This window comes from Microcaecilia unicolor, chromosome 4, assembly GCF_901765095.1.
Source record: "Microcaecilia unicolor chromosome 4, aMicUni1.1, whole genome shotgun sequence".
NCBI classification, from domain to species: domain Eukaryota; kingdom Metazoa; phylum Chordata; class Amphibia; order Gymnophiona; family Siphonopidae; genus Microcaecilia; species Microcaecilia unicolor.
Genome location: NC_044034.1, coordinates 61,956,310 through 61,969,712, shown reverse-complemented (window position 1 = coordinate 61,969,712; position 13,403 = coordinate 61,956,310). Strand labels below are relative to the sequence as shown.

General features: G+C 43.8%; 1 protein-coding gene across 1 annotated transcript in view; it reads right to left on the bottom strand.

Annotated features, from left to right (window-relative positions):
- Positions 1-13,403, bottom strand: part of RNF17 (ring finger protein 17) — a 785,154-nt gene that overhangs the window by 225,216 nt on the left and 546,535 nt on the right. Inside the window, 1 exon segment of the mRNA XM_030200280.1 lies at positions 8,795-8,885. Within this exon segment, the coding sequence (XP_030056140.1) occupies positions 8,795-8,885 (91 nt within the window).

Sequence of the window (13,403 nt, the reverse complement as noted above, 5' to 3'; positions counted from 1 at the left end):
AAGTGAAGGGGGTGAGATCGCTTTGTGTCTGCCCCGCCCACACGTCAAACGTGATGACGTCGAGGGCGGAGCAATGACACTCAACCAATCGCATCGCTCAGCAGTGAAGCGTCAGGGAAGGAGGCGGCGCTCCCGACGTCTAGCCTTCCCTTCACTGTGTTCCGCCTTCTTCTGACGTCCAGGATGACGTCAAAAGAGGCGGAACACAGCAAAGGGAAACCTAGACGTCGGGAGCACGCCTCCTTCCCTGACGCTTCGCTGCCGGAACCGCCACGGAGGTAAATTTAAAAAGAAGAAAAAAAAACAAACAGGATGTTGGGGGGAGAGAAGAGGGTGGCAGTAAAGTAGAACAATGGGAGCGGGGAGGCCAAGGGAGAAAACGACAGCATGGATGCGAAGGGGGGGGGGGGGGGGCAGAAGAGGGGGGGGCCAGGCTGGGACATGGGAGAGAGAGAAGCATGGATGCGAGGGGGGGTCATGTAGGGAGAGAGGGGACTTGCTGGAAAAGGATGAATGGAGGCGGCAGGGGACAGAGGAGCATGGATGTCCATGGATTGGGAGGGCAGGGCTCAGGCAGAGGAGGGGAATTGCTGGAAAGGGATGAATGGAGGGGGCAGGGGACAGAGGAGCATGGATGGGCATGGATTGGGAGGGCAGGACTCAGGGAGAGAGGGGAATTGCTGGATATGGATGAATGGAGGGGACACATGGGCATGGATGGATATGGATTGCAGGGCAGCCTTAGGGAGAGAGGGGAATTGCTGGATAGGGATGAAATGGAGGGGCCAGGTGACAGAGGAGCATGGATGGCATGGATTGGAAGGGCCAGGACTCAGGGAGAGGGGAATGCTGGATTGGGATGAATGGAGGGGACAGATGGGCATGGATGCATATGGTTTGCAGGGCAGGCCTCAGGGAGAGAGGGGAATTGCTGGATAGGGATAAATGGAGGGGCCAGGTGACAGAGGAGCATGGATGGGCATGGATTGGAAGGGCAGGACTCGGGAGAGGGGGAATTGCTGGATAGGGATGAATGAGGGGACAGATGGGCATGGATGGATATGGATTGCAGGGCAGGCCTCAGGGAGAGAGGGGAATTGCTGGATAGGGATGAATGGAAGGGGCAGGTGACAGAGGAACATGTATGGGCATGGATTGGGAGGGCAGGGCTCAGGGAGAGAGGGAAATTGCTGGAAAGGGATGAATGGAGGGGGCAGGGGACAGAGGAGCATGGATGGGCATGGATTGGGAGGGCAGGGCTCAGGGAGAGAGGGGAATTGCTGGATAGGGATGAATGGAGGGGACACATGGGCATTGGATGGATATGGATTGCAGGGCAGGCCTCAGGAGAGAGGGGAATTCCTGGATAGGGATGAATGGAGGGGACAGGTGACAGAGGAGCATGGATGGCATGGATTGGGAGGGGCAGGGCTCAGGGAGAGAGGGAATTGCTGGATAGGGATGAATGGAGGGGACACATGGGCATGGATGGATATGGATTTGCAGGGCAGGCCTCAGGGAAGAGAGGGGAATTCCTGGATAGGGATGAATGGAGGGGGACAGGTGACAGAGGAGCATGGATGGGCATGGATTGGGAGGGCAGGGCTCAGGGAGAAGAGGGAATTGCTGGAAAGGATGAATGGAGGGGGCAGGGGACAGATGGGCATGGATTGGGAGGGCAGGGCTCACACTCTCTCTCTCATATACAATGTCTTTCTGACTCTCACTCTCACACACTCTATCTCACACTGTATCACATTCACTCTCTATGTGCCACACAGTCACTCACACACTCGCTTGGTCTCATACACTCACTCTCACAGAGAATCTGTGTCTCACACACACTCTGTCTCGCCCACACACACACACTCTCTCTCACACTGTGTCTCACATACACACTTGCACACACACTCATTCTCACACACACACACTCTCTCACAAACACACTCACACCCAGACTCACTCTCTCTCTCACACACTCACACTTTCACTCTGACTCTCAAACAGTCACTCTCACATACACTCTCCCAAACATACACACTCCGAGGAAAACCTTGCTAGCGCCCGTTTCATTTGTGTCAGAAACGGGCCTTTTTTACTAGTGTTTTAAATAAGATCTATATTTGATTTTTTTGGCATGTAGGACAACATTTACAACCAGTTTTATCATTGAACATGTTGAAGAGTCAGGCAGCTAAGTTAAGCTCAACGTCTCTGTACACACACAGAGGCAGACAGAGAAAAATCAAAGAAAAAAAGGCTAATATACTGCAGGGTTGAGTGCAACATATATTTTGCAGGGTGGGTAAGAAAAACCTGAAGTGGAGTGATGCTTAGAAGTTTTTCTACCAGACTTTGAACTTTGGTTGTTCTCAAATGACATCACTCACTTGGGTAGCCAACTAATCTTGCTTGTCAATGGAGATAGTTGGATAGCTTTTAGGACTAATTACCTGTAATGGCATTCATCTGTTACATACTTACTCATAACCAAGTGATGTGACGCTGATTTTATTCTTACTAAACCAAACAGAATGTTGGAAAGAAATCAAACATAATGGGTTGAGAATGATCCAATGTATTTCTATAGAAAAGCAGCTCATCTTCTGCAGAATAGAAACTTGATACACAGAGGGGCATTTTCGAAAGAAACGTCTAAATCAGAATTTGGACGTTTTACAAAGATGTCCAAATTCCGAAGCAGGAAGGAGGACATTTTCGCAAAAGATGGATGTCCATCTTTTGTGTTTGAAAATACCATGGACGTCCTGCAATTTGGACGTCTTTGATTTTCAGCCATTTTCGAAAAAAAAAAGTCCAAGTCTAAAACGTCCAAAGGTAAGCCATTGGGACATAGGAGCCAGCATTTTTAGTAGACTGGTCCCCCTGACATGCCGGGACACCAACCGAGGACCCTAGGGGGCACTGCAGTGGACTTCATAAAATGCTCCCAGGTACACAGCTCCCTTACCTTATGTGCTTAGCCCCCCAAACCCCACTACCCCCAACTGTACACTATTACCATAGCCCTTATGGGTGAAGGGGGCAGCTATATATATGGGTACAGTGGGTTTCTGGTGGGTTATGGAGGGCTCACGGTTTCCTGCACAAGTGTAACAGGTAGTGGGGGGATGGGCCTGGGTCCACCTGTCTGAAGTGCATTAAACTACTCCAGGGACCTGCATGCTGCTGTCATGGACCTGAGTATGACATCTGAGGCTAGCAAGTAATGTTCTTCAACACACTTTTTGGGGGTCGGAGAGGGTTAGTGACCATTGGGGGAGTAAGGGGAGGTCATCCTGATTCCCTCCAGTGGTTATCTGGTCATTTTGGGGCACCTTTTTGTGCCTTATTCATAAGAAAAACAGGTCTAGCTCAAAACGTCCAAGTTTTAGTGTTGGACGTTTCTGCTTTGTTCCATTATGGATCAAAGACGTCCAAGTCTTAGGAACGCCCAAGTCCCACCTTGAACACGCCCCCAATACGTCCCATTGAGATTTGGACGTCCTTCCTAAGGACTTCTGAGAAAGACTTCCAAAATGCGGTTTTGATTATACCCATTTGGACATTTATGTGAGATGGACGTCCAAATGCCGATTTATGTCACTTTTTGGACGTCCATCTCTTTCAAAAATGAGTCTGATTGAGACACAGCAGTTAGAAACTTGCTACTTTCACATTTCTTTTGGTTTCTTCTCTACATCCCTGGTAACAGACACACAGAGGATTGGAAATAATTCCACAAGACATGCGCTACACACGTCATTCATCGCACAACTGCCCACTGCTGCCACACCCTATCAGTGTTGGATTGCCTCTTTCAGATTCAAATGTGCGTTTCATTTTTTTTGTTGAAAATTCTGCTTTGAAAACAAGTGACCGAACTATACGACTAACTGCTATGTACAGTGACACCTACTAACTGAACTGTGTTGTTTCTACTGGTTGTAATGTGTATTGCCAATTAATGGAGCAGCACACTAATTCCTATTGCCATGGGCAGTGGCACCCTAGGATTAATCTATAAAATTAATTTTTTGAAATCTGCCTACAGTGACAAGAGTTAGATATCTTGTCATACTTTGTTTTATTTTATTATATTATCCTTTCCAACTCAACTATTCAGGTGCTGTTCCATTCAAAACATCTCAACCCTTTAGATCAGAAGGAACACAGATGCACACACAAATGAGTTGGAAAGAATTCTAAAATCCGTGTTACACATGCTTTCCCTACTTGTTCCTGCTACACTTTCAGTTTACAAATCTTATAGTTTTAATGAAAAAATGCTAGCAACAATGTCAGCCTTGCCACAAGGCAAACTAGATGTCTGGCGAAAGTGGCAGTGCAACAGGAGAACAGCATAGTAATATAGTCTATGACGGCAGATAAAGACCTGTGTGGTCCATCTACTCTGCCCAACATGATAAATTCATTACACATGGTACGTGATACTTCATATGTATATCTGTCTTGAGCTGACCATGCCATTTTCAGGGCATAGATTGTAGAAGTCTGTCCAGCACTGTTCTTGTACTAAAATTTCTGAAGTTAACATCAAATCTCCATAACAATTACACTCCAGCCCATCCATATCTATTCAGTCACAATCAGGGAATAGACTGTAAAAGTCTGCCCAGCACTGGCTTTGCTTCCCAGTTACCAGTGTTGCCGTCCAATCTGCATGGTAATATCAATATTATAAATCGTCTCCGAAGAGTTTAATGGTAAAATTGTTGCAATACGATGATATATTGAACAGTTCCTGAAGACGCTCTTGGCGAAACACAAGCTTTGTGTAGAACTGTGAACATTTGTTGAGAAGATGTATTAAGGAATATAATTGAAGATCTGGCTGTAGCTAGCGAAAGACACGCCATGAGCTGTTTGTAGCTGGTAAAAGGTATATCATGAACTGTGAATATCCGTTGAGAAGATATACTATGGGATATAATTGGAAATCCTTTACATATATAGAAGTGCATTGAGAAGATCATTAAGGAATACAATTGAAAACCATAAACAACGTGGAAGACTGAGTGGACAATAGAGTGATGAACACTGTATTGCCAAAGTTTTATGGTCAAGAATACCAAGAACATTATTGGTTACTAGTTTGTATAACAAAACAATAGAATCAATTTGAAGGATTTCATTATAAGGACCTAAGCAAGCAAATGGATATTGTGAAACAGGGATATGGTTTGTTATGAGATTTACAGTATAAGGTTGAGAAGAAATATATTTTAGACAAATTTATAATAAATATTGGAAATATCTATTCTTGGTAAATACTTGGAGATCAAAGTTAATGCCAAGAAGTTGTGTGATGCACTGGTGGTACAGAAACCCAAAAGAGTTACCAGATAGGAGAGAGATTAGTAAGCTTAAATCAGGAGAGGTCCTTGGGGTGATGGGTCCAAGGATCTGACGATGAAGAAACAATGCAACAACGTAGCGGCTGTGGCCAGAAGGATAAGTATAAGGTTGAGAAGAAATGTATTTTAGACAAATTTATAATAAATATTGGAAATATCTATTCTTGGTAAATACTTGGTGATTAACACAAGGAAGAACAGTGATAAGTGTAAACCCAACACTGCTAATTATTATATTAGCAGTTATTTGCCAGACCCTCAACCATTCTTCTAATGCTTGGAGATCTCTTCTCATTGTTTCTACTCCCTCCAGGGTATCCACTGTATCCACTCTATTGGTTATCTTTGTGTCAGCCACAAAAAGGCAAACCTTTCCTTCTAACCCTTCAGCAATATCTCTCACAAATATATTAAACAGAATCGGCCCCAGCACTGACCCCTAAGGAACTCCACTGCTCACCTTCCTTTCCTCCGAGCAGATTCCGTTTATCACCACCCTCTGCCAGCTGTCGGTCAACCAGTTTCCTATCCAGTTCACCACTTTGGATCCTAAGTTCAGCCCTCTCAGCTTATTCAAAAGTCTTCTGTGAGGGACTGTATCAAAGGCTTTGCTGAAATCCAAGTAGATTACAACTAGCACAAGTACTTCATCCAGTTCTTTGGTCACTCAGTCAAAGAAGTCATCAAGATTCGTTTGGAGGGAATTTTCTTTAGTAAAGCCATGTTGCCTCAGATCCTGTAACCTGTTGGCTTCTAAAAAGTTATCTTTTCTTTCATTGCCATTCTAATTTCAATATCATTTATAAATATGTTAAATAGCACCAGGCCCAGTACAGATCCCTGCAGCACGCCACTGGTTCACCCTCCTCCATTGAAAAAAAATGGCTATTTAATCCTACCCTCTGTTTTCTGTCCAATAACAGATTCTTAATCCACAAAAGGACACTGCCTCCTAACCCATGACTCTAATTGTATTGTACTCTTCCTTTATCATTGTAAGCCACATAGAGCCTGCCTTGGTGGGATTATGTGGGATATAAATGTTCACAATAAATAAATAAATTTTCTCAGGAGTCTCTCATAAGGTACTTTGTAAAAAACGTTTTGAAAATCTAGCTGGCTCACCTTTATCAATGTTTATTCATGCGTTCAAAGAAATGAAGCAAATTAGTGAGGGCAAGACCTCCCTTGACTGAATCCATGCTGACTCTGTACCATTAAACCATGTTTGTCTAGTATTCTGCAATTTTAGTTTCCATTATTTTGCCCGGCACTGAAGTCAGGCTTACCGGTCCGTAATTTCCCAGATCACTCCGGAACCCTTTTTAAAAATCTGTGTCACATTGACCACCCTCCAATCTTCAGGTACTATGGGTGATTTTAACGAGAGGTTACAGATTAATAGCAGATCAGCAAATTTCATGTTTTGAGTTCTTTCAATACCCTGTCAATTTGGCTCAGTACATCTTTCAAGTTCACCTAGACTTCTTTAGTTCCTCCACATCATCACCCCTGAAAACCATTTCCGGTATAGGTACATCTCTTACACCTTCTTCCATAAAGCCCAAAGTAAAGAATTAATTCAATCTCTCTGTTACAGCCTTGTCCTTCCATTTTGTTGCTTCCTCATTTAATGGTCCCACAGATTCCTTAGCAGGCTTCCTACTTCTAATATACCTCTCCATTTTAGAAACTCAGAAATCAGAAATATACAGAGGTGCCAGGTCTGTGGGTGCTAAGCATTCTCAATATTGAACAAATTCCTTTATTGTGTCCAGGAATGTATAAGTTTGTGCAGTGTTTAGTATCCCCCATCATTTATTAAAGAACAAAGTTATCCAACGCCCATTTTACCCATGTAAAAAATTAACAATCTCCTAAACTTAACTGGTTGCATCACCTTTAGAAGCAATAATTACAACCAAACACTTCCTATTATTTCATATCAGTTTTCCACATCGTCATTGAAGAATCTTAGCCCACTCTTCCTTGCATAACTGCCTTAATTCACACACATTCATGGATTTTTATGCAGGAACAGCATATTTCCGGTCCTGCCACAAAATCTTAATTGAGCTCAAAGGACTTTGACTAAGCCAATCCAAAACTTTAATTTTGTTTCTCCCCAGCCATTCAGATTTAGGCTTCCTTTCAAGCTTTGTAGCTGCATAACCCAATAACACTTCAGTCATAGACAAATGACATTCTCCTTAAGAATTTTCTAGTACGATGCAGAATTCAAGGCTCCTTCCACAGCAGCAAGTTTTCTAGGTCCTTTACATCAAACATAATGAAACCTGTATTGTCCAAAAAGTTCCACTTTTGACTCATCTGAGATAATGTTCTATGGACATAATAAAGGCTTGGTGATCACCAAGGTATGTTTTGCAAATATGAGTCTAGCACTGATGTTACTCTTTGATAGCTGCAGTTTTTGCCTTGCTACTATGCCATGAATCCCATTTTTGCCCAGTCTTTCTTATTATGGAGTCATGAACACTGACCTTAGCTGAGGCAGAGATTTGTAGTTCTTTGGATGACGTTCTGAGATGTTTTGTGATTTCCTGGATGAGTTGTCACTGCACCCTTGGAGTAATTTTGGAAGGCAAGCCACTCCTGGGAAGATTTGCCACTGTTCCAAGTCTTCTCCAGACAATGGCTCTCACTGTGTTTCAGTGGAGTCCCAGAACTTTAGAAATGGTTTTGTAGGCATTCCCAGACTGATATCAACCTTTTTTTCCCTTATGTCTTCTAGAATTTTGATTGCGGCAGAAAGTTCTTGTAGAAACTTTGTGGCGACTATTGCACTCTCACGGTAAGGTTCAATATATAGTGAGGTTTAGATTCAACAGGGCTGGCCATAATCAAGCCTGGCTATGTTCAACCAGATGTATCTAATTATCAATTAAATTTGGTCAGTTAGTTGATTAAGAAACTAAAGAGGCAGTTACTTTTTCTCATATGTGATACAATGTTGGTTAACTTTGTTCCTTAAATAAATGACAATTTAAAAACCTTGGGTCCCTTTTACTAAGGCATGCTGGCGTTTTTAGCACGCAGTAAAAATAGGTGCGCTAAACACTAAAGACACCTAAAGGAATACATTGGCGTCTCTAGCATTTAGTGCGCACCTATTTTTAGAGTGCGCTAAAAATGCCAGTGCGCCTTAGTAAAAGGCCCCCCTTGCGTTGACTCAGATTCCCTTTGTCTAATATTACATTTTGTTTCAATATCAGGAATAATTCAGTGTGACATATATGCATTATTAAAGGAAATCATGAGAGGAAAAACATCACTATATTTGCAATGCCCCTATGAAAAAGAGGTAATCCTAATTACAAATATAATTACCCTAAAATAATTGAAGACTACAATAGGCTCCCAATTAATATAAAGTATATGCTCTCATCACAAACCTCAACAATCATTTTAACTACAGCTCCATTGAGGTAATGAGAGAGAAAGTCACAAGCTGTTGCAGTCCATTTTTCACTTCCTCCAGCTGGTCTGAAATTAAACAAATAATATATCAATCTCAAATGAAGATATAATTCTGGTTCTAAAGACAAAAACAAGAAGCATTATCTGCTGTAAAAAGGTACATTTCCAACTGTTTTGGAAGCCAGTAGAAATTTTCAGACAATTGACCAATCAGTACCAAAATTACAATCAAGCAGTGTTTCTCAACCCTCTCCTGAAAGCTCACTCAACTGGTCAGGTTTTCAGGATTACCACAGCAAATATATAAGAATGAAGGTCCAAGAAATCTGTTCCCAACCATACTTCTGGCAAAGTGGAGCAAACTGGCAGGGGTAGCTTTATAATGAGGCCAACTGAGGCGGCACTCTTTAGGAGGAGGCATCTTGCCACTGGCTGGCCTGCCTGTATATCAACTACCTCTCCTTTCATTCCATTCCCCTCTCCGCCTACCAGGCTGAAATCTGGCACCACCCCCTTCCTTCTTCTTCAACCTCCCTCCCAGAGTCTACTTTTAATCTATTCCAAAGGTTGCTGGGCAGCGGCAGAGATTCAGACACGCTACACACTCCCGCTGGTCCCAGTGTCTTTTTTTTACTGTGGCCTGCCCCAGCGGAAACAGGAAAAGGCTGGCAGCAGTAGAACAAAGATGCCACTGCACAATGAAGAATTTGTGTAGAATTCTGTAACTGCATTGCACAATTCTACACAGGGAATAGAAGAGAGCAAAAAATTTGTCAGGTTTCTGATCCCCCTCCCCTTGCGGTACACATAGACTGCTCATACAAATCCCTTCCCCCTCCCGGTTTACCTCGTTCTCCTGGATCATGTCGCATAAGGAAGAAACAAGCAGCTTTGAATCAGTCCACTTCCTTCTCCTCTGCTGGCCTAGGTTCAACTACTGTAGTCCCGCATGGGTCAAAAAAGCAGTGGGCCCAGGCAAGCTGAGGATAAGGAAGCGCTCTATGTGCTTTTTGTTTCTTCCTATACCCATGCTACCTGGGAGGAAAACATGTAATGTGGAAGCAGGGAGAAAAAGAATATAGAGAGGTAGGGGCTGAGGGAAGAACTAGGAGGCAAAGAAAGCTAGTCTCTACAGAATTTAGAAAGCAAAATATACAGATCCTTCCAAATTTATACTGCGGATGCCCTGCTAGAAAAGCTCAGTCATTGCGGTGATGAATGACACTCTTTGGGACAGGCCACCCTTTTCATATTGGTGTGGTGCACCTGGCCTCTTGGCTCCACCAAAACTTGTGCCAGCTGCTCCTTTCTACTACCTGCCAGGTCTGGTACCACTAAATCAGCTGCAGAGTGAGAGTGCCTTTCTTCACTCTGCCAACACCTCACAGCTGCTAAAATCATATGCGATACAGAAGTATTCATTCTTTACTTTCAATTCCTGTACGATGTAGGGGGCTAGAGTGGAATGAGCTAAGGAAGTAGCTCTATTCTCTGTAGCGGATGTAGTGTATTGGGCAAATAGGAGAAGGGGGACTGATAAGACCGGTCTGCTGTGGGAATTGTTGAGAATCTAAGGGGTCCCAAGCCCCCCCCAAGAAGGCTAGAGTGACCTTAATCTGACTCCATCTCTAAATAGCACTAGTACTGGGGTAATCAGGGGGTTGTGAAGTTCTAAGAGAAATTGCCACTGAGAGAGACGTTAGGTCTCAAATCCCCGCATTAGTCCGCCTCTCAGCACTGGCAAGGAATAGATACCAGCCTTATGACAAACTGGATTTAGGCTACAGGTTATATAATGCAGCGAATGATAGCCAGATGTAGCAAAAGCATTTGTACTTACAGCCTTTCATCATTAAGTGAAGCCCACAAACCATCATTTAGAATGGAGAGTTTATTTGCATATCAGATTTTAATCGGGTACATTCATCAGACAAATTCTGGATTCAGCTGACCGGAGCTCTGCTGCTTCCGAGGCGTTGGAGAAAAGTACTCCCGAGGGCTTGCATGCACCCTGCTTTTATACAATTTGGTCACTATACAAGTCTATGGAGAGAGATTTTTTTCTCTAATATTGCTTAATCTATGAGTCATGACCTCCGGCCAGGTGCTCTTCCGTTTTAGTATTGCAACTTGTTGTGCAACTTCCCTTTTTGTAAACACTTCCTTAGATACGGACATCCAAACATCAAAACATGAACATCTCCCTAGATACGGACATCCAAACATGAACAAAACAACTAAATTTGGATATATTAGGTTCATATCATTTTGTGATCTGGGTTAGGATTTTAGCCATCAATTCCTTGATCTTGGCTTTTGCACTGCTTTTGAATGTCACACCAAATTCTAATGAGGCCTAGTCAGTGCCTTTTAGCAGTTTAGGCTGTTTAAGGTATGTAAATTGACCCACCACTATTCCAGTGGATGGATCCCAAGCGGGGACACATATTAACTTACAGGAAAAGCAAGTCCTTGCTCAGCCAGTCATAGATTTTTAAACCTAGCTGGTATTTTTACAGCCTGAGTCCTAAAATCTGGCCTTCCACCCTTCCGGTGGGCATCCAGTGAGGGCCTCTTGCTGTGGTATAATTATACAGAATGGGTAAAGGGGGCTATGGGCAGGTGGGAGATGGGAGCTGGGGCTTGGCGCTGAGCCCGATACAGGGGATGAGAGTAAGGTATTGGTGGTGGGAGGACAGATATTGTTTTTTCTTTGGGGGGGAGGGAGGAGGGAAGAAACATGGGCATATATACAGGGGAAGGTGAACACGGAAGGGAACAGAGATGAATGTTGGGGTTAAGGTGAAAGAGAGATAGGGTAGTGGATGCTAGGAAAGTAGAGAAGGAACTATGGGAGAAAAGGTGACAGAAGAAAGTAGAAAAAGGGGAGGTAAAAGGGAAGAATGGGAACCTGAATAGCAGGGTAAGACATAAGCAAGGTACTGGAGGTGGCAAGGAGACGAATAACAGGGATGAGATGAGAGGCGGAGATTGATGAGGCCTGAGAGGTAATGAATATAGAGACTGGAAATTCAGGGAATATAAGGCTGAGGAAGAAATATGAGAGGGGTGGGGGATGGAAGGGGAAAGAATGAAAGTATAGGAAGTGGAATGCTGCTAAGTAGTTGAAAGGAAAGATGAAATCTAGTTACAGGTTCATAAAAAGACAGATGAAAAATTGAGACAACAATGAAACAGAAGCATTAGTGTCAGTCAGGCATTAGGAAGAAACAGAAAACGGAAATGAGATTCTGGAAAGGGACTTGGAGAAAAGCACAAAAAAAATAAGTTGCAAGCATCCCAATTGAAAAAAATAAAATGGTCAGATAAGGATACAAATAAATTTATTTTTGATATTTAAACATAGATGTCAGCTTTGAAAATGTGCATGTCTTGTATTTTCTTCTGTATTGAAGGAAATGTTTTTCTGGGATTTCACTCCCTTATATGGAACGGAAGCCCCACCCAGCACATCCCAGGATTCACTGGGCAGGGCTTGGCAACATCATTTTGGAGGCGGCGCTCGTAGGAGGGACTAGGATTACATTCCTCCTCCATTCAAGGTAGCAGGGGTTCGGGGGGGGGGGGGGGGGGGGGGGAGGGAAATCGCAGTCAGTTGCTGCTACACCACCAGGGTATGGGCTGGAGGTCCAATGATCTGCAGCACTTTTTTCTGTTGGAGGGGGACATTGGGGGGGGCTGGAGGTCTACCAGACTGGGGAGGGGTGGGGGTTTGGGCGGGACATGGTGGCTGGAGGGTGTGGAGGTGTAGCCCCTTGGAACGTTTTACAGGTCTGGCCTTTGGACAGCTCAGACCTGTCAAACAAGTGCAGGAGGATTGTGCCACAACCCTCCTGCACTTTACCCCTATGCGCAGAGCCAATACTGTGCTTACATTTGCATGCTATTAGTTCTGATCATAGTGGCAATATAGCCCCACACTCTTGGCGCTATTTTTAGAGCACTGTTTGGAACAGCGAGGGGCTTCTGAACATCTAAAATGATTATTATTAGTAGTAGTTAACATCTGCCTATGAGTATTTGTGCTCCTCACCTCAGGCCTTGGAAACGTGCAGCTAGATCCTGGCAGCCAGAAGTCACCAGCAACAGAGGGTTCAACCCTAGTGGAATGAACTGGACATTTTTCTTTTCTATGTGGTTTGATGCCTCAATTAGGCTGTTCAACTTTGGTTTTATGTGCATATCTATTTTCATGATTCTGTAATAAACCTAATTGCTTGGCTTCTGCCAGTTTGCTGTTTTCTATCACACCCAACCACCTACTCCCTGATTGTAGCCCTGAGGGAGGGAAGGGGCAAGTCTCTGGTGGGCTAAGGGTACCATCTCATCCCTTGCCTCAGGAACAGATTGGCTTGAGCCGCCCATGGAAATTGGTATTAAAAAAAAAAAAAAAGATCTACCAATTAGGGAACTGGCCAAGTCTGTAAGCACAGAAGTGAAAGCAATCATTTGGATTTAGTGGTAGAATCAACAAACCAAAAGAGAAGAACCCTGATTTGACTGTTACATTAGCAGTTAAGCAAAGAAAGTTATTAACCCCTCACAGACCACCACAGCTTAGGT